Source organism: Gymnogyps californianus, chromosome 29 (genome assembly GCF_018139145.2).
Source record: "Gymnogyps californianus isolate 813 chromosome 29, ASM1813914v2, whole genome shotgun sequence".
Lineage (NCBI taxonomy): Eukaryota > Metazoa > Chordata > Aves > Accipitriformes > Cathartidae > Gymnogyps > Gymnogyps californianus.
Genome location: NC_059499.1, coordinates 2704326 through 2725619, shown reverse-complemented (window position 1 = coordinate 2725619; position 21294 = coordinate 2704326). Strand labels below are relative to the sequence as shown.

The window sequence follows — 21294 nt, the reverse complement described above, 5'->3', positions numbered from 1 at the left end:
CCCACTGTGGGGCAGGACCAACACCGTTGTGACGGGGCAGGGGACGCAGGACCCCTCCCGGGACACACGCGGGGCCATGTAAGCAAGACAGGGCACAGCAGGGGTTAAACCACTAAAAGTTTAATTGCATTATTACTACAAGAATAAAGGATACCTGAGAGCCTCTTGCAGTGCCCGTAGTTTTAATGTAGCATAATCACAACCCCTAAAACCAAGTGTACAGACGCCCCCCCGCCCGCTCCAACAGAAATCGATCTAAAGGCACTGAAGTGCTTGAAAACCAAGGTTACAAAGCAATTGGTTTTGTTTCCTTCCTCTAAAACTCGTAGAAACTTTAGGTTCTTCTCTATTATTAAACATCATTTACACGTTCACAGCCCCCGCGGTACAGCTGAGGGGGGGGGGAGGCGAAGGTGGGGGGGCGCGGGGGGAGGCTCAGCGCCGGGGGGGACCTGGCCCAGGGGCTGCAGGAGCCCCTGCTTGCTTTTTTCTCCTTTTATTTTAAAAGCCGCCCCGCCTCTGCGTGTGCCGTTCAGCTGAATCCACCTGCAGCGAGGGGGAGGATTACCCCCTGGCACTTAAAAAAAAGGAGGAAAAAAAAGGGAAAAAAAAAAAAAAGGAACCAAACCCCAGCCCCGGCAAACCAGCTTTCCCAACCCCGGAAAATAAGAAAAAACAAAACAAAACCCAAAATCACAACAGTAGTTTGTTTTTTTTTTTTTTTCTCACTTTTAGTGTATGATACAACTTTACACAGCGTGTTAGAGGTTATTCACAAGGAAATAAGAAGGAGCCCAAAGTTAAGTTACTGAAATAATTACTCACACAAACACCCTACCCCAAGCACAGGCGCTAAACGAACAGAACAAGTAGAAAGTTTCTTTTCCGGCTGTTTTTTTCGCCTTCCCCGAAGGGAATGGCGGGAGGCGGCGAGAGCCCCACGCAGGCGAGACCCCGCTGTGCCGGGGCCGAGCTCTCGCCCACGCGTGTGCGCGGGGTTCACAGCGGCCGAGGGGGAGCTCGGTCCGGCCCCGCGGTCCTGAGCCGTGCCGGGAGCCGCTCTGCGCCCGCGAAGGGGACTGCCGAGGAAGAGGAGCAGCCGGTAAAGCCGAGCCCGTCTGCAGGCCAGGCGGTAGCGGAGCCCTCGCCCCCCGGAGCCGGGCGGGAAGGGGAGGGGCAGCAGTGGGTGACGCCAGCGCCCCTGGAAGAAGCCCCCAAGACTCACCGTCAGTGTTCCAGTCTGTAACAGGATTCGGCAGCGGCTTTCCCTCCTCACGGCCCCTTCACCCGGAGAGCGGCCGGCACGGATCCTGGTCGGGGCGTGGGGAGGTCCCCCCTCGCTGCAGCGCCGGCAAACACTCGGCACAGCTTCGCGGTGGGCAGGGGGGTGATGGTGCCACCGGGCTCACGCCGATCTCACCCAGAGGCCTTGTTTTGGCTTCTGTTTTTCCTCTGCCAAACGAAAATCTCCTCCTCCTCCTCCTCCCCGAGGAAGGCTGCCAGCCGGGGCCCCAAGCGCAGCCGTCCTGGGGCACGAAGCGAGGAGCGTCCGAAGGCCAGCGCCGCCTCGAGTTAGTGCAAGTGATGGTGAAGAGGGACCGCGCGCGTCTGGCAGGCGAGCAGAGCCGAGGAGGGGCTGGGGCGTCCCTCTGCGGCGATGGAGACCGGCCGCGAGTCTGGAATCGGCTTCTCCCCGCAGCTCCCGGCAAAATACAAAATAAGCAACATTCGAAAGGGAAAGGAAAAAAAAAAAAAAAAGGTGGATTTGCTGTGACGTTATTGTCAGCACAGACATCTCTGTCCTGCGATGGAGAAGCCTCCCCTGGTCCCCAGGTCCTGCCCGGCTCCGGCACTCCCCGAGGGCTGCCGCTGCCTCGGCCGGGCTTCCCTTCCAGCACGGCGCGTCCCGGACAGAGCCGCCGGGAAGAGACCCGCGGTGTAAAAGAAGAGCCCGTGACTCAGGATGGCCAACACCGGCTGCGGGGTGGGAGGTGTCATTCTCCCATCCTCGTCCCCGCGGGAGGAAGGCCGCTGTCCCTCCCCGCAGACACGAGCGGCTGTGGCGCAGGTCACGTCCCCGCGTGAGGACAGAGCAGCGAACAGCGAGCAAACCGCTGCTCTCCCCGAGAGCAGGGCAGCGAGTCCGGACTCTGCCCTTCATCTCCCGTACAATAAGGCAGCCGAAATCCTGCCGGATTTTTCCCCCGGCTCTTGCCCACAAACCAGGGGGTGGGCTGAGCCCCCCGGCCCAGGGGGGATGCCGGCCGAGCCGATTCAGCGAGCCAGGCACACGGAGTCAGGCCGGATTGTGCACGCCGGGTTCTCGTCTCTCTCTTCACGGCTCCTTTATCCAACCCCGTGTCGAAACGCTGCCCAGGAGGAGGGAGGGAGGGAGGGGGAGCCCCGGCGGGCACCGGCAGCCTCTGTCGCAGAGAGCTCTGGGCTGATTATATACATGTCTCGTTCCCCCTCTGCCGGGGCCCTAGTTTTCGGGGCTCGCGTTCTGCCTGGCACGGATGAAGGCCATACCGTGGGTGCGGAAGTGCGTCTTGAGGTTGAGCTGACTGTCGAAGCACCGGCCGCACACCTTGCAGGAGAGCTTGCCGTCGGCCGCGTGCTGGGTGCCTCCTTCCAGGGGGCTCCGGGGCCCCGGTTCCTCCATCTCGCCCGCTCCCTTCTTCTTCTTGTGGGTGATGAAGCGGTGGCGGTTGAGGGAGACCTGGGAGGTGAAGCAGAGCCCGCACTCCCGGCACTGGTGGGAGCTCTCGTCAGTCCGGTGCTGGGGGATGTGTTCCTGGAAGTCGGCTGAGCTGCTGGCGAGGTAACCGCATTTTCGGCACCGGAAGGGGGCCTTGCGGTCGCCCTTGGGGTTTTTGGAGGGAGGGGTGGTGCTGTCAGGCTCCTCGCTGCACGAGTCGCCCTCGTCCGAGGACAGCTTCCGCTTCCGACTGGACACCTGCGGGAATGGTTCGGATAAGCTTTAATGGGCGCCCGATCGAGCAGCTCCTGGCATAACCCAACCTGCTCGGGGATCCCCCAACAGGCTCCTACAGGTATTTGCTCGGATAAAGGCCGAATGGGCCTTGGCCGGCCCCAAGAGCTGTGCCCCTGCCGGTAACCCCGGCCAAGGGCTCCCACAAGGGCTTCGACTTGCCTGTGCCCCTCGCGCCTTCGCCCCTCGCAGCCGGGGGCAGCTCCTAAGCAAGCTCGGAGCAAGACGGGCTGTTTTGCCTTTTCTCCCAGCACACAGCGAGAGGCTGAGCCAGGCAAGTGCAGTCCCTGCCGTGCTGGCAGCGAGAGGCGGGAGCTAAGCAAGCTGTGCCCAGCCGGGGCCCGCACCCACCCAGCAGGCGCTGGGCCTCACAGAGCGAGGGAGCTGCCGGTCCCAAGCACTGCAGGATGGGTGGAGGCAAGAGCAAACCAGGATCAGGGCTCACGGCGATGCCTTCAACCCTGCCCGAAACCTCCACAAGGCCCCAGCCCTTTGCGAGCACCCCGAGAGACCACAGACACCTCGTACCTGCGTGGTGCCGGTCCCTATCCGGGCGATAACGACCTCCTGGCTCTTCGTCTGGTCGGTCACCTTGATCCCGTGTCGCACTTGGATATGTTTCTCCAGGATGAGGCGGCTGCTGAAGGTCCTTTTGCCCTCCGTGCAGTACCTGCAGGGCCAGAGCAGGGAGGCAATGAAGCGATGCTCCGCAGCGAGGAGCCGAGCCGCAGGCCTGCTCCAGCACAACTGTGCAGCCACTGAGCCCTGGCTCCCCTGGGCAAGCTGGCTCTGGCACCCTGACTCCCGACTCTAACCACAAACGTGCTCATCCACGTTCCTCTAGAGGGTATAAAACCCCGGAGTCCTGCCCGCTACCTCCTTCCCCTCCTACTTCCCAGACACTTGGTCAACCCCCATCATGCTTCAACCATCTCTAGCTTTACCCTCCCCACCACAGCTTGACTGGGGGAAACCAAAGTCACCCCTCTTAAACCAGACCCCTCTTCTCAGCCAAACCCAGAAGGTGCTGTGGGTACCGGCAGGGATAGACGCGCTTGATCCCTTCGTGATTCACTCGCACGTGTCTCCGGAGGCTGGGAGCCGAGCAGAACGAACGCTCGCACAGGTGGCACGGGAACTTCTTCACCGACTGCAGGAAACAAAGAGGCAGGTGGGTACCGCACAGGGAGCCGAGAGGCCAGAGCGCGGGGCTCCCTGCTTGCGTGGAGAAGCCAGACGTGGGACCTCAGCGCTGCCTCAGATTTCCTCTCCTTGCCCATCCCATGGCTGCACATTTGGATAACGAGAATCTGGTCTTTGCTGTTCACCAGAATAGGTAACGTCCCTGCTCCCCAAAACCTCAACCCCGACCGAGTTTGTACTGGGGGTAGAAGTAATGTCCAGGCTGCGGCACAACACGCTCCTGGCCCAGCAAGGAACCCGGGTGTCCTGCCCCGCTGCTCTGTGCCATAAACATTCCCTGCCCACATTCCCAAGGGCTCGACAGAGCCGGAGCTGGAGCCCCCAGCTTTCTCCTCACCTTGCCGTGGTCCTTCTTCATGTGGGAGACGTATTCGTCACGCTCCGGGAACCAGGAGTGGCAAACGCCGCACGTCCACCCGCTGCCCTTCGACTTGTTGACCGTCTTGCGCTGGAAGCGGCTTCGCTTGGTCTTGCGCAGCTCCGGGGAGCTGGGGGGCTCATCCTCCTCCGTGGAGGACGACGACTCCTCCGAGATCTTGGACACGGGGGTTTCGACAGGCTCCTGCTTCGGCGTGAGCAGGACGGCCGTCTTCTTTGCCAGGTCTTCCTTGGGCTTCTGGGGCTGATGAGTGTTCTGGAAAGCAAAGACAAGGGTGTTGGCAGCTGTTTGGGGTCAGGATTTCCCCCCCAGCACTGCAGCAGGCTAGGAGGAAAGCCTGCCCCCCCAGGCCCCAGCCTGCACAGACAGGCTCACCTCCTCGGGCTTTGGGACAGGGCTGTGGGGGACAAGGGGACCAGAGCTCGGGGCCCTGCTGTGTCAGCGATGAACCGACAGTCCTAGCCCAGCCCCAGATGCCCCTGGTGAAGGATAGTTCTCAAATATTACTACCAAGGGCTCGTGCAAGGAGTGCCGAGCCCGGCCACAGCATTACCTTCAGGTGCTCCAGCATGGTGCGCTTCTGGGCGAAGAGCAGCGGGCAGTCCGGACACTTGAAGACGCTGACCCGCTGGTTGAGCAGATGCTGGTCGAAGTGGGAGGAGAGCAGGGGCTTGTGGGTGAAGACCGTGTCGCACATTGCACACTTGTAAATCATTCTGTCGGAGGAAAAAACACCACTGTTGGCACAGCCCGGATCTGGATCAAGAGAATCTTGGCAGAACCCTTTTGGCAAGAGGGCTGCGAGCAGCCCTGGGCGCAGTCTGCCCCAACCAAGGGACGAGAAAGTAAAAAGGCGACGGATGCAGCTCCCCGTGCTGGGGCTGAGCTCTTCCCCCAACGCCCACCCACCGAGGATGCTCCCGGTTCTTAGAATCATCGAGTCATAGAATCATTTAGGTTGGAAAAGACCTTTAAGATCATCGAGTCCAACTGTTAACCCAACACTGCCAAGTCCACCACTCAGCCATGTCCCTAAAGCGCCACGTCTACACGTCTTTTAAATACCTCCAGGGATGGAAACTCAACCACTGCCCTGGGCAGCCTGTTCCAGTGCTTGACAACCCTTTTGGTGAAGAATTTTTTCCTAATATCCGATCTAAACCTCCCCTGGCGCAACTTGAGGCCGTTTCCTCTCGTCCTATCGCTTGTTAGGAGTGATCTCTTCCGGCGAGATCTGTCGAGACGTCAGCTCACGGGGAACACTTACTTGGACTGCTGATTGCTGAAGCCGGGGTGCTGCGTGTAGACGTGGGCATGGGCGCTGGGGGCTGACTTGAACGCCATGGGGCAGATGGGGCACTTGTGGAACACCTCGCAGTGGGAGGTCTGGATGTGGGACTTGATGGAGTTGACCCCGCCGAAGACCACAGCGCAGCTGGGACACCTGGAGAGCGGAGGAGAGCGGGAGGCGAGGGGTCGGGGACAAACGGCACAGGGGAGCTCAGCCGTGCCACAGAGAGTGGTGCACGCCAAGCGCTAACAGCAAAGAGAAGCCGGAGCACAAGGGGCCCGTGCCCGCTCCCTCTCCGACCACGGGACTTGGGATGAGCCCCTGCCCCGACAGACACCAGGATCCAAACCAGTTCTGGGCTCTGGGAAAACTCCAGTTTGGAGCAACCAGTCCTGCCCATCGCTGGTGGATCCAGGGCCCAGGCAGCTCATCAGAAGGAGCAGGGAGGGACTGCGGAGGTCTGACGCTGCCCGCCATGACTGAGGTGAAACCGGCCCGGAGGTCCCAGGAGGAGGAAAATTCCCCCGGGGTGAAAGGGGTGAGAACCAGAGAAGGGGTAAGGTGAGACGTTCACCCTCAGCCCTGCACCCAGCGCCGGTGGGGAGAAGGAAAGTGGATTCCTGCCCCATCCGCAAAATGGAAACCCGCCGCGGACTTGGGAATCTCCCCTTCGGCCCTGGGCGTCCCCCCAGGTCCCCCTGCCCCGAGCTCAGGCCGCGGTGCCCTACCTGTACCCCACTCTGCGGGAGAAGTGCAGGCAGGCCTCCTTCAGGTGGGCCTCGAAGTTCGCCAGGAGGAAATTCCCTCCGCACTCGGGGCAGACGTGGGGAGGTCGGTTTTTGTGCATCCGCTGATGGGCGTTAAAGCTGCAGCGATTGGACATGATCATGGGACACGTTGTACAAACCTGGGGGGAAGAAGAGCATCGAGAGGTTCAGCCTGGCACGCACCCACGTGTACAAAAGGGCTTTTAAGCCTCTTCCGCAGACGGACAGCCGGGCTAACAACCTGCAACACCCAAAGCAGCCCCAAGCCACGTGCTGCCGGGGGAAGAGAAGTGCCGGGACTCTGCAGGGCACGTTTTAGGAGATACTCTGCTTGCGCCAGCTTGCTGGGTAGTTGTTGAGGGTGTTTCACAAGCAGACGATGCCTTTTCCAGGCTTTTCATCACAGATGGGTCCCAGATGCAGCATGTGCCAAGGGTTAGCTGGGGACCAGCCGCTCGGCGAGGGAGTTTTACTGGAGGGAGCGGGGGCGTATTCAAACCAGCTGCCAAAACGGTTTCGAAACTATTTCCAACTCCACACCAGGATATGGACATGGGGATGTCAAGGGGAAAAGCTGACAAGGACTCGAGGAAACAGGACAGGTCTTCCAACAGGAGCTGCCCTGGAAGATGCGATAACCAGAGCAAAGGTGGGCGAGGAAGGAAGGGAGCAGCCCCCAGCCAGATGCCACGCACAGCAAGCTGTCCTCAGGCTCCCCTCGCTGCCGGTACCTAGACGGGGGTCCAAAGCGCTGCCAAGAGAGACCCAAGGGTGATTTTGGCAGCAGGACAAGAAGAGGGAACGAGAAATCGGACAGGGAACAGCAGCTAAAGACAGCCTGGGAGATGGAGCAGGGACAGGGGGGCACATCGGGAAGGGAGAGGGGATGAAAGGTGGCAGGTGAGGAAGAGGATTAAGGAGGCTTACGGCTTCAGCCATCCCCATCCCTCGCTGTGCCGAGAAAGCCTCTGGGTCTCTTTTTTTTTTTTTTTTTTAAAGGAAAAAAAGCTGTTTGTAGGCGGTGTTGGTTTAGGGAGGAGTCCGTCTGCTGGGTACAGGGACAAAGCTACTCTGGCCGTTAACAGGTTTTGCCCTGCCAGCAACTTCACGTTGAATTTCCAAGCTCAAGCGCTCCCCACAGACGGGCTCTCTCTGAGCTAGAAATATTTCGCAGCCGCATTCACAGGCAGCAGGTGCCTGCAGGGACATAAGGACGATTTCCCCCAGCTCTCCTGTCCCTGATCTCCTCCTCTTTGTGCCCTCTCACTGCTCCTGCCGCAGCCCCAGTGTGGATATCCCGTCTTCACTGCGTCCCAAACCCTCCATCAACACCAAGGCTAGGAGAGGGGATGGGAGTAAGAAATCCTCCGGTTAAAAGAAAGCTTTTCAGGACAATCCATATAAGCACTGAGTCTCGGCGCTCCTGGTGACCTTCAAACAGAAAGCAGCCCTCCTCTGTAGCAGCAGGGCCGTAATATCTGCATTTGAACAGCGTCCTGGCTACAGCAGCAGCTTCGAAGTAAACAGAGTTACCAGGAAACAGCAAATTCCTTCTATGCAAAGGAAGCTGAGGGGGCTGAAGTCTCTGGACAAAGGGAAAGGTGAAGACATGCCACAGGGAGGACAGGGCTCCTCTGTGGACGCGTCTTCCCTCCTTGCCTTTTAAAGGTCATCCCTCGGCAGCGTTAATCCTGTGTGTTTGCTGGATGCTGCCTGCCCAAACAAACCAGGATGTGTTGGGAGCAGCAGGAAGCGCCTGGGATCTCAAGGTTGGCTCTCAAAAAGAGGGGGAAAAAAAAAAAAAACCAACACACCGCCCCTGGTTTCTCCAGACTCCATTTGTGCTTCAAGCTGGTGAAAGAGGAAGCAGCACCCACGGCTCTAACATGGCTCCGCAGGGACGGCTACATCCCGCAGTGGGTGCCAGCAGGCAGGGCACTGACACTCAGGGATCCACTCTTCCCTCCCTGCCGCACCCCGGCTCCTGCACCCACGGGGCAGCTTTATCACCCGCCGACAACCGACGCCGGCCTCCCTTCCCTCCACCCAGCGCCTCGTGGGCATGAACCGAACCCCGGCTCGCACATTTTCCTTCCTGCATGAGCTTTACATCGGGAGGAATCGGGTGTGCCCAGGCAGGCGCTGCCTAGATCACATTTGGAGAGTCCTCCACTTCTGTCCCGCATCCCCAGGGACGGTTTGCTGTGGCTCTAACATCCAACTCCCACTGCCCTCCCACCTACGTACCGTGCTGCTGGTCGTCCCCGTGGTCACTGCCTGCTGGAAATGCGCGGCCAGCCCGGCTTTGTCTTTGCATTGCTCTTTGCACTCCAGGCACCTGAAGCAGCTGTAGTTGGTCTGCTCCGAGCTGTTGCTCAGAGGCAGGATGGGGAGGTCCTGAGCCCCGTTGGCCGCGGCCAAGGCGTCCTGAGCCACGCCAGTCACTTTGCTAGCGGGGAAGGAGGTCACCGAGACCAGGGGGGTGATGTCCGGCTGTCCGATCATTTGATCCAAAGCAATCGGCCTCATGACCAAATGGGAGCACTGCATCACCAGGCCTTTGTCCTTGTGCTCCCGGGCGTGCAGGAGCAAACTGCACTTGTTGAAGAAGACGAGGCGTTTGGTGCAGTGGTTGCAGGTTACCTCGATGCGCATGCTTCGCCGGTCGTAGTGGCGAGCCAAGCTCTTCTCCAGGGCGAAGGAGTCCCCACACTCCAGGCAGCGGTAACCGAAGGGAGGCAGGGTGAGGCTCGCGTCGGCCGGAGGATTCAGGTTGGGTTTGTACGTTGGCAAGAGGTTTTTACTGTTGAGGATCTTGTTAAAGGCTTCCACGAGGCTGGACTGGCTCCGGGAAATGACCGTGCCCGCGATGGTAGGGGAAGGCTTCTGCGGCTGCACCATCACAACTGTGGTGCCGTTGACTTTCTGGTTGGCCGTGGTGGTGATGGTGGTGGTCTGCGTCACGGTGCTGATGTTGGTCCTGGTGTCGGCTTTGGGCAGGGTCTGCGGCACCAGATTGATGATGTTCTTGGCCACGGCTTTACCCGTCTTTGCCGGCAGCACCACGGATTTTTGCTGAGCCACGCTGGCAGCGATCAGCATGGCGCTGCTGGCGTTCTGGATGGTGGAGACGGGCAAGACAGTCCCTTTGAGCTTGGTGCCATTGCCAAGCTGAACACTGACGATTTTTGGCCCCTCGATGGTTTTCAAGGGGCTGGAGAGCTCCATCTTCTCCTTGGGCACCTCCAGCACGATCCCTTCCTCTTTGTCTGCTGATGCTGAGAAGCTGGCACCCTCAAGAGAGGTCTCCTGAGAGCTCTGTTCGGCCAGCCCCTTGGTGGAGCCCGGCTCTGAATCTGATGAGACCCTGGTCACTGTCCGGGTGATGCTGCCACAAGATGTTTTGATGGTTTTAATCCGCACTTTCAGGGGCCGCGAGGAATTGGAAGAAGGGGAATCATTGTTGTTGTCTTCTTCCTCCTCCTCTTCATCAGCGCTGGACATACTCTGCGGACTTCCCATCGACTTCTCGAGAACTTCTTGCTCTTCCTTGAGGGCGATGTTGTCCAGCTGCTTTGGCGAAGTGGGGAGTCTGGGGCTTTGTACCACCGGTGAGGAAGCCTTGAAGAACGGCTCCCGGGGGCTGGCGGGCGAGCGTTTCACTTCAGGAAGGTTGCTGGCGCTGCTGTCGAGGTTTGGGTCAGAACCGGGCCAGGACGTGATGGGAGAATCGTCCGTGGAGTAGCGAACGGTGACCGATTTCAGGTGATCCAAGGGACTGTCACCCAAGGCTGCAGCCAAACCCTTCGGGCTGGCTTCGCGGCCCACCTCCTCAGAGTCAGACTCCTCTTTTTTGATGCAGGGGATGGTAGGAGGGGACCCGTTTGCACCCCCTGCCTGGCTCGTTTCAAAGGACTGCGGGAAAGCCGCGGGCAGGTTCTCCGTGCTCTCTCCCATCGGCTCTTTGCAGTCCAGCGACGGGGTGGGAGACGGGGAGAGGGAGGGCACGGCAAGGGATTTCTCTTTCGGCTTACACTCCCGGGGTCTGTCAATCAGGTTGGCAGCGTTGTCTTCATTGGGATCGGGGCTAAAATGGGAGAAGATATCCAGGGGTTTGGGGCCTTTTTCCTTCACCCAACACTCCCCGTTGGAGGATGCCACAGCTTCCACAGACCTGGAGGTGGGGGACCTGGGCATCTCGGTGGCCCCAAAGCCATTCTGCAGCAAGCGGGGCCCAATGACGTGCCCATCTTTACTGCGCCCGTCCAGGGCATCGAGCTGCTCGGGGCAGACGGTGTTCTTCACGATCACGCTGACAGCGGTGATGTCTGTGTGGGGGAGGACATGGTCAGGGGGTCCCGGCTCCCCGGGGACTTGCTTGATGTGAGCATCAGCTTCCTCATGGCCGGAATGGATGGCCTCGTTCGTGTCAATGTCAGGAATATCGAAAGCTGCCAGAAGGTCATCGAAATCTGGAGTTTTCATGTCACCCATGGTGGGGAATATGGCAGAGTCTGCAAGAGAACAAGGAGAGGAGCATTAGCACCGTGACCCAGGCACGTGAACGAAGTCGTCAGAGACACGTAGCAGAGACACAAGATGGGAACTTGCTTCTCCTGAGCCCCATGCTAAGCACAAAATCCCCGTGCTGCCTTCCCTTTGAACCTCAGCCTTGAGCCCCTCGGGCAAATCGCAACACTTCTCGGCCTTTTTCGCTTCGTTTGTTTGCATATCATTTTTTGATTCCCAGCCAGGATGGCAGAAAGTTCAGAAGGATCCCAGCACCCTGGGAGAGACGTCTGAGACCGCTGGATGCAGCCTGGCAAGGAGCACTGCTCCGAGGCCGGAGCAATTCCCCACGTACGTGCAAGCTGAGGGAGGACAACAGCTCCGCAGCAGAGGATCAGCGGGTTGCAATGAATCACGAGGCAGACGCGAGTCGGGACCAGAGAGCTGCAGAAAGAGCAAACGCCTCGCAAGGGGAACACGCCGTCGGGAGCACCCGATACGACGCAGGAACCGTCCTTCCCCCTCTGCGGCAGCAAGGCCGTCCCAAGGCCAGCCCCACGAGGACACAGCTCACGAGGAAGGTGTCCAGACGGCAACAAGAAGACTCGGATAAGAGATCTCAAACACGTGGGCTGCGGAGCAAAGGATGAAGAAATAGGAGAGGCTGAGGGGAGACATGGCAACAGGTTTCAAAACATGGCTGCGGCAGAGACAAAGGGAATAATGTTCCTCCTGTCGCTGCAGGCTGGGTAAGAAATCCCAGGATTAAGCTGCAGCCAGGGGATGCGGCTTAGACAGCAGGAAAGACTCTGATTTATAAGGATAACCAGGCAAAGGATCCCGCTAGGCAGGAGGACAGGGGACGCCCCATGTGCTGGAGAGCAGCTGGACGTGTGTCTATCCGGCGGGGAGCAGATCCGCTGGGAAGGGACGGGGGGTCTTGGGGATGGTATCGGGGTACACTGCCCTCGGCCTTTCTGCTCTTAGCATGGAGGGCGGATGGTTACTCCTAACAGCAATCAGCAAAAGCAAAAAAAAAAAAAAAAAAAAAAAAGAGGAGAAACCTTTATCTCAAAGGCTGTAAGGGGTAAACAGAAACACCCTGCAGCCCCGTGGAGAGCCAGCCCTGGCAGTCGCCGCTTCCCCCAGCTCTCATCGCTGCCTCTCAGCTGCCGCAGGTTGAGCCAAGGCCGCTGGAGCACCCACTGCCCATCTGCCCTCACCCTGCCTCCCTGCTGCAGGGGCGGCACGGCAGGACACGAATCTGCTCCTCGGACAGCACAGCTTACGCCTCAGGGAAATGGCCGCAGCTTACAGCCTAGTCCAGCCGCTCCGAGGAGATTCGCAGCCCGTCCGGCTGTCCCTGCGGTGGGGTGGCAGCTGCCGGCAGCGGGAAGGACAGACGGCAAGGCTGCTCCAACGGCCACGGCAGCCCCGTGCCGCAGCAGACTGGATGAGGACAACACACATCATGGGTAAATCTGCTTTTTGCAAAAGGGAGGGATTCCCTCCCAGGAAGCTCGGTTTAAAACCCACCAACGCCAAGGGAGAAGTTCAGCCTGCGTGGCCGGCAGCCGGGGGACCGACAGCCCCCACAACCCAGCGCTGGAAGCCCTCGACCTTGCCACGATTTACGCCAGAAACAAGTCACTGCTCTGAAACCTGCCAAACCAGCGACAGGCAGAAAACCTGCAGTGTTTGTCTCGACAGATTAGCCAGAGCATCCTCCCAGCCGGTGGCACCTTCAGCTGTCACATCTCCAGGTCACAGCATCCGTCCCCTTGTCCCACCGGTCGCTGCAGAGGGGAGCAGTTCAGAGTCTCTGCTGCCGGACCCCTCCACGCTGCAAACATGCTGCTGTGATATACATTTCTTTAATACAGATTCCATAATCTCCTCAGTCCTGTCCACTTATTTGTGAGGAGTGGGATGGACGGATGGGTGAGTGCGTTCTTGGCATCTTGGCGTTGACCAAACAGGCAGCAGCACTAACAAAGCTGGTTTCCATCTCTCCTACCTAATCAGGGGTGAACACAGACTAGCTTTCCCCTTGCAGGAGCAGTGTCTCTTCTCAGACACGTCCCTGTATGAGCCTCATGCCTTGGAGGCCACAACACGTTCACCCTCGGCCCTACACAACCCGGAGCAGCCAGCAGCAGCGATCACAGCTCCACTCTGCTTGCGTCCGAAGCAAAAACTACCTACTACCTTGTGCAGCTGGAAGTCTCCCGACCAGCCTTCACCCTCTCCAACACAAGTACCTGGTGACAAAGCAGTGCAGAGGCCAAACGGGGTTCAGAAACAGTCTTGGGACTGCTCACACATGTGGTTTTGTCTTTTTTTTGTACCTGGCAAACCCCCTCATACACCCAATTCAGCTATTCTCAGGCTTAGCGGGTGGTTTTCCCGACAGACAGCTTAGTAAGGAGGCTTAGTCTAGCTTTATTTTTAACTCTCACTGTAGGTCACCCCAAGGGGATCTCCTCTGGGTGCAGCGCGGGGTCTGTGGGCCACCAAGGAATCTGCTGCTCCAGAACGATGCTGACATTTAAAATGCAAGTGGGCGACTTTCTACCAGCATCGTTTCTGCGATGCCCAAGCAGCTCCGTCTGCCGACCCACGGATCCCGCCGCGGCATTGCGGGGGCAGCAGTTAACAGGGCGAGTGCTTGCTGGCACTTAAATCTCCACTAAAGCCGAAGGGGAAGACGGCATGGAAAAGGCAGCTCTGTGTGGCAAGAGTAATGCTTCTTGCCTGCAAAAGCACAAAGGATTCGACATCGGAACAAGCCACTGGGAGACAAGAAAAGGGTGACCTCGGAGGAAGGCATCCACGCCTCGAAATGGAAAACCACCGAGGCAAACAGCAGAGCCGCCTTCCAGCCAGGGGTGTTCCCGTGAGAACAGAGCCGTCACCCCCGGGGACGCCGAGGATGCTACGGCACAGGCCTCACCAGCCAGCCGGCGGAGGTTTTGTTAGCAACAGGAAGATCATCTCTGTGAGGTTCAAATACACAGGATAAGGTCTCAAAGAGCACAAGCGGGACTGTGCTTCTTTATCTCCCCATAAACATGTGGGGGTTTTAACCAAGTGTCCTATTCCCCTTTGGGAGGAAATCAAAACGCGCCTGCATTTGGGGGAAGAGACTTTTCCTACAGAAGGGCTGATAATCTAGATCCCCAAAAGCAAAATTAGCCTTTGTTGCCAGTTGCCACAACTGCCTGGATATGCCCCCCCAGACCTTGCTCTGCCCAGCAGGCCACCAGTCTGTGCCGCTAAACATCTCCTTCCAGCACCAGCTTTGGGGAAGCAGACTCATTTCTGGGAGAATTCAACAAGTTCACCCCGCTTTCTAAAACCAGTTTTCACCACGTGCTCCTCCAGGCGATGCAGGACTTCAGCCACAACCTCAGCAGAGGGAAGCCGTCAGTGAGAGGACCAGAAGGAAAAGCACCAGGCTTTAAAATACTGCGGCAGGGGGAGATACCGAATGCTACGCTCCTCTTTGAGTGCCGCCATCTGGTTCTTCAGCACAGGATCTCTGCTGAGAACGGCATGACACAAGGACATTTGTTTTTCAAATGATTTTTCTAATCGCCGTTTAGCAGGATAGAAATATTTACAGTAAAGCGGAGAGAAGCAGGTTGCTACGCTGGAAAAGATTCCCAAGAAGAAAAGAGGTGACGCGAGGGAAATCCTCCTCTATCCAGCACGAAGGGAAATAGTGCCAGCTCTGTCCTTAAAGTGGGTTTGGGTCAGCAAGCTGAGCGGAGCCTGAAGGGATGACAATGGATCCGTCTTCAGGCTCGATATTGCTTTTCCTCGTGCCACGGGATGGCTCACAAGCGACGCAGAGGAGCCAGCCTTCCTAAACCCCCAGCACCTCCTGCGAGGCATAAATCCCCCGCCATACCTCCCCGAGCAAAACCAGACCAGGCTAAAAACACAAAGCTGCCGAGAAGAGCTTCTCTCCTGGACAGGATGCATGAGCAAACGCTAGCAAGACGGTGAACCTCCGTTGGGATGTCTGGGTTGAGCAGAGCCCGGAGACGCTGGCAGAGGCTGGACTGTGTGCGGCGGCCCGGCTCCGGGCACAAAGAGGTCACTCCCATCTTCAAAGCGCTGGCTTGCGTCACCACCGGCTCCTCTTGCCATTGATTAAGGGAAGCAGAGCGGTCTCGTGTGCTAACGCCACAAAGGACCAGCCCAGTGCTCAGCCTGGCTTATTGCTTTTATTTGCACTGAAGACCTGCTCTGCCGTAACCCCTTAGTTCATTTTTATCAGGCTCTCTGATGGGGAGAGGAAAGAACGAACCCACAGCACCTGACTTCTCTGGGCTCACAGATGCGTTTTAAATATATCCCACTGATCTTTTTAAGTGTTTCCTTCGATTACTTCCTTCCCAGCCCCTCACTAAAAAGTTTCTGGCCTTTCTCGCCTTTTAACACCCTACCTCTCTGTCTTGGACAACGACGCCCTCCTTTTAGCACCCCTGCTTTTAAAAGCAAAACCGATTCTGGATCCTCTGTCTCTTTTTTTAAAAGCTCACAGCTTTAAGGCAGGAATGAAGTCATTTACAAACCATTCATCGCTTCCACACTCTCAGAGATGCTCTTCAAGTGATGGCTACCCACCGAAAGGGAGGCTCCTCCTTGCAGGAGTCCCTGCACAGGACTGACTACATGGGTATTTCTCCTTGTTTGGTGTTAACGTGAAGGCCTCCGCCCCAGAAGGGTTTTTTGGTTGTTGTTCTTAGAAATCGCAGGTCTAAGATCCCCTGTTCAGCCCCTTCTGATGGAAGAGGAGAGTCATGGCCTCGAGTCAGTAACTCCTATCAAAAAGGAGACAGCAGAGCCCAGCTCCACCTCAAACTCTACCAGGCTGACATGGGGAGTTATTTTGGTAGCTCAAAACACAACTATTTTCTTAGGCAAAAGAACTATTTTTCTTAGGCGAAACAAAGCCAACGAGGGGGGAAGGGAAGGGTATTTTTAACCTTACTGGCTAAGAGGCGTTAACTATCTTGCCTCACAGAAAAAGAAGGGTTTACAACAAGCACCAGCTTCGCGTGGAAACAGGTCTCTGATGGGGGCAATGGCATCCCACCGTGCACAAGCCCTCCGCACGCAGGCTGCCTTCGGAAGCACTGGCTCAGAGCCGGTCTGATCGTCCATCAGCGTGGTGGTCACCGGTCCCCTGGCTTCACAGCTTGGGAAACTGCGGCACAGGGGAGAGAAAGAGTCAGAGATCCAAATCTATTTGTGAAAAAGATCCCCAAATCCTCTCTGGATTTGACGAGGAAGAGCTGCAGACCAAAAGGTTGCCAAACTTGTTTGCCAGCCTGCCCTGAACATCACAGCCCTGGCTTTAAATTAGAGGCCAGCAGACTCCACATCTGAAAGTCCCCGCTCTGTGATCCTGCCTTCCACCAAAAACACATCAAAGCACATGGGGCACAGGATCACCCTGAAAAACACCCCACGGAGACGGTTACCCTGATGGGAAACACGAGGCAGGGCTGTGCACCTCTGCACAGCGTACGGACCAGGGCCATGCCTCGTAGCCAGCACTGCCGGCCACCCCGCTGGGAGATGGCACATGGGGATCGAGCCACGAGCCGCCTGGGAGCAGGACACGTCACGGGATCAGCAAGGAGGCTGAGCTGGGTAACCCAAATCCCTGGCTGGAGAAGGAAGTCAGTGCAGGCTGCCAAGGCCGAAACCCTGGAGTTACTAGTGTCCCCTTTCCACCCCAACCATGCTGCTGACCCAGCCACCCCGTGCCCGCAAGCTGTAGCCTTTCGGTAGGTGACTCCTAAGGTCAGGAATGCCAGACATCACTTCTCTACAAGTTACCCCAAGTTTACACGGGGTTTTGAACAGAAATCATCAACGCTATGCTAAAACCAGCCCTTCCTCCAGCAAAGCACAAGGCTGGAGAGACGGGCCTAGAGCTGAAAAGCAGGGCAGCCACAGCCCCTTATTTGCATAATGAATATACATACACACAAACCCTAGCTAAAGCAAGTCACACCAATAATCATCAGGCTTTCAGTTTCAGGCAGAAGGAGCTTGTTTTGTGTTAGTCTGCTGTTCACAAAACCATCCCCAGCGTCCAGCGTGGCTGCCCAGGCTCGGGATGCACAGGGAGGATGCAGCTCTCGCAGCACAGCTTTGCTCCAGGGTCAGCTGTGTGACCACTGTCCGATCCTACACGGGACATAAATTGGGCGCAGGGACTGCAATCAGCAGCCCAGCACGCTTACTAAACAAGCGCAGATACCTGGGATGTAACGGTGTCTGGCTGAGAGGCGGCGGGGACACGTTTTAGCTGGTCCCTGGCAGGAAGAGGAAGCAGCTCTGCTAACGCTCTGCTGCGAGCTTCAGGTTTCTGCCTTTCAGAAGAGCAGGAGGCTGGGCAAGAGGCAGGTCTTGGGCTGCTGCCCTCCACGGCACAGCAAAGACAATAAAAAGCCACAAGCTTTGGAAGAACAACCATGAGGAAGAGGAGATTCCACTGTCCAGGTCTGCGTCCACAGACCTGCAGCTCCGAGTCTGGAGCAACCCGAGCATCTCTCCACCCAATCCAACCGCGCCAGAGCCCGGCTGCTTCCCACCAGCAGATTATCCCCACCAGAGAAGGACCGTCACAGGTGAGGCCCAGACAAACCAACACCAAGCTCACATTAGCAATGCAGAAAAGCTGGCCTGGAGCTTAAACCGGGCCCAGCTCCATCGCAGCACCACCGAGACGCAGACTCTGAATCGGTCCAGTTGAGGGGAACCACTGCAAGCCCCCAGAAGTTAACGAGGCTCACAGCTAAAATAATAGGACAACGAGTAACTGCTGAAACACAACTGTTATTTTTATGGCTCATTTGCTTATTTAGTCTACCATAAAAAGATAAAATGTTGTTAAAAATCTCCTCTCCAGCAGCCAAGCCTCCCTTAAAAGAAAAGCTCAGTTGTTCAGTAGGAGGGGTTTGCCCAGCTCACTGTTTCAGAAGGACGCCGACACCAAAGTTGGCGACAGCACGCGTGGAGACGACGCTGCCTTCCTTTCCCCAGACTCCTCCTGCTTAAAACCCCAAAACCTGCCAGCTCCCCTTGTGCCATCAGCTCGTACGACTGCTCACCCATCGCTACCCCATGTCCTCCTCCGTATGCCAAATCAGAGGCAATTCTCCATCTCCACACCACGTTCCTACACTGGTTCTGTACTGGGCCGTGTAAAAACACATTCAAAGGATCCTGCCCTTGCAAACCACCTGGCTGTGCCCACCACACAGCCCTCAAAACGCTCACATGGTTTTCAGATCTGCTTTCTGATCGAAGCCCTTGCAAGCGAGGGGCTCCGAAACGCTGCTCAGCCCTGGGTTTGGCAGGGGCACGGAGGACCGCACGCTCACCCTCGACGCCAAGAGCACCCGAAGGGCTTCCCACCGCACGTTTTTGGCACGGGACCGGTGGGCACCGCCCGCGGAAGCACCGGGCCCCCAGCCGCCTGCCACTGAGCCTGGCCCACCGGCCAGCAGGGCGAGCGGGGGCCGCTCCAGAGCGGTTCAGACAAAAGAGGCCAAACGCTGGGACTATTTCAAGGGCTTGCTATTTTTAAAAGCTGCTTTTCCTGTTTCCCTTCCTGACCCTCGCGGGGACTTGCTGCCCGCCAGCAAGTTCGCACCAAAACAACAAGAAAAATTACCCTCCAAAACCTGACTTTGGAACAAAGTTAAGCTGGGCTTAACCCCCCTGCCCCGTGCCACCCTTCTGCACACACGCGCATGGGGGGCCTGCGGCCCTGCCTGCTGCCCTGCCTGCGGCCCTGCCTGCTGCCCTGCCTGCTGCCGCTGCGTCCGAGGCCAGCAGGAACGGCTGTGCTCCCGGCACCACGTGACAGGCAGGATTAGCTTCCGAGGCACAGAGGAAACCTTTGACAAAGCCTGTCCCCATGCTGCTGCTCCCAGGCTCGAGCGGGCCTCGGGCCGCCAGCACCCAGGGAGCCCGGGAGAAAAACAAGTCTCCGCCGTGGGTATCTGCAAAACATAAAATAATAAGGGCAGGTTCACCTGGCCGGCAGGGAGCCGAGCGGATCGCTGCCTCTCTTGTCCTCCTGGGGCTCTGGAAGCTATTTTAAAGCTGATCCCCTGCTAAAAAGCCCCAGCCTTTGTGCAGAGGAGACGTCACCGGTGAGAACAACTGTTTTTAATGAGCCGAATGAGCGCTGGGTGTTATACAATCTCACTCCCCAGCGGAGACCTCGCAGACAATCTTCAGGGGACCTTGCAGGGGGGAGGACTGGGGCAAATTCCCCGAGCAACAAACTCGTAGCACCTGGCGCAGCTTTTCTCCATTTCAGTGCCTCCTTTTGCTCTCCAAATCCTCCCCAGCCCCCTGTTAAGAGCAACTGGTGGAGAGGAGGAAAGAAAAGCCCACGGTAGCCCCGCTCTCGGTTATTTATGCAGCAGCCAGCGTTCATCTGTTCCCCTTCCCTTCTCTCTAGGGGCAGCTCCTCCTGCCGCCGTGCTCCCACGAAACAGCCACATTAATGGTTGATGCAGCTCGCAGCTGGTGCCGGGGAGGGACAGGATCGGCAGCATCTGCCCCGGCACGGATAAAGCCACGGCGCAGCAGCCTTGCCTTCCCTTCCCTTCCCCGCAGCCCTGCAACTTGTCAAAGAAAGCGCAGCCGGGAGCAGAGCCCAGAGCGCTGCACAGCCGCTGCCTGGATTTCGTGGTCGAGAGATTGTGCGAGATAAACGCGCAGCTTTCCTTTGTTTTGGGACGAGAAGTGTCATTTTGACAAGTTTTGCACAAGTTGGTACGAGCAGCTGTGGCTTTGTAGCAGAAAGCCACTTTAAAATGAGTGGATTTAGACGGTTTAATTTAAGTTTCTCGCTGCAATGCACACAGTGCCCTGCTCCAAAAAGGGTAGCTCCAAAAAGGAAAATTTCCTGAAAGCAGCCAGACAGAGCTCTTTCCCCCAGCAAGAAGCTGAAACCAACTTGATATTTTTCAAGTGACGCAGAACAGTGTCATTTTACCGTCCAAATTGAGGGAAGGCCAAAAGTAAACAAGATTTCAGAGATGAAAGGATTTTAAGAGATATTATTAGTCTGACAGCAAGCTATTAAGGAATCACCTGGAAGGATTGCTTGCTCGGAAAACACAGGCTGCGCTGCCGTCAACCCAGCAGAAAACCGTGCGCTGAACCTGCAAGAGGACTTTGTTTTTCTCTCCATCTCCAAACAGCATTTCCCTCTTAAGCAAGATCTGGCGTACGGGTAACGTCCTAACGAGCTCACGCTCTTGACGAAGCTGAGTTTTAGCCCCTGTTCCCTGTTACATGTGAGGAAACTGAGGCACGGGGTGATGTGAACGCCACGCAACGGAGCCAGAGCAGCACCCAGCCCAGGACCATCTCCCATCACATCAGGACTCATTCTGCCACCGACGGATCCCACCCTGCTGAAACCCCGTACCTGTTGGAGCTACATCCTTCCCCTCTCTGCTTTCTTCGCTTCTGCGTAGGCCCCTCCTGGGCCGGCTGCTCTGGGAACCACCTTCTGGTATCTAGCACGGTGCCAGACAGATTCTCCAACTTCAACGTTCGTTAGCCGCCCCTCACTACTTTCCAGAACTATAATTAGTTTTGCTAATATAAAAGGCAGAAGGGATTCAGCCAAGCTTCAGAAGAGATAACACAGGTCAGAAGAGAAACAAAGGTTAACATTAAGAACGGCTCTTGCACATTAGAAGTCTTTATTTAATTCCATGTCCGTGGATCCAAAATTAAAATCTGTGGATCCACAGACATGGAATTAAATCTCCCACGCCCCCTTTTCTCCTCCTTATCAGGGAGGAAATACTACCTCCTGCTTTTTGGGATGAAGGAACCAGGCAAAGAGTAGCAGCATCAAGGGCAGCAAAGCAATTTGGGGAACAGCCCGTGCAGGGAACCGGCACCCCCACGTCCCCAGCCCTCACGTGGTTTCTGCACCCGGCAGCCCCTGCTCATGCCCATCCCTCACACTTGTCCCACACTCCTCCACAACCCCAAATGCTTTTCCACCCCTTCCCACGCAGCATTAACACCTCAACTGATCCACAAAGTCCCCTCACCATCACCCCAGTGACAGGGCCCTGCTCCCACTCGC

At 57.3% G+C, this 21294-nt stretch overlaps 1 protein-coding gene across 1 annotated transcript; it reads right to left on the bottom strand.

Annotated features, from left to right (window-relative positions):
• Positions 1-640: 640 nt before the first annotated feature.
• On the bottom strand, positions 641-20672 carry ZNF687 (zinc finger protein 687). The gene is made up of 9 exons (XM_050912358.1): positions 20620-20672; positions 8880-11146; positions 6594-6772; positions 5842-6018; positions 5128-5290; positions 4533-4829; positions 4030-4142; positions 3521-3662; positions 641-2956 (listed from the first exon to the last, which is right to left on the bottom strand). The coding sequence occupies exons 2-9, from the start codon at positions 11124-11126 to the stop codon at positions 2483-2485; spliced, it is 3792 nt and encodes a 1263-aa protein (XP_050768315.1). The 5' UTR covers positions 11127-11146; positions 20620-20672; the 3' UTR covers positions 641-2482.
• Positions 20673-21294: the final 622 nt, after the last annotated feature.

What these genes read in the sequence shown, in the direction of transcription:
- ZNF687 (XM_050912358.1), bottom strand. Translation starts at nt 11,126, where the DNA reads ATGGGTGACATGAAAACTCCAGATTTCGATGACCTTCTGGCAGCTTTC. An exon ending in AAGCGCGTCTATCCCTGCCG is followed by an intron (nt 3,663 to 4,029) that starts GTACCCACAGCA and finishes CTGGCCCTGCAG; the next exon opens with GTACTGCACGGAGGGCAAAA. An exon ending in TAGGGACCGGCACCACGCAG is followed by an intron (nt 2,957 to 3,520) that starts GTACGAGGTGTC and finishes CCATTCCCGCAG; the next exon opens with GTGTCCAGTCGGAAGCGGAA.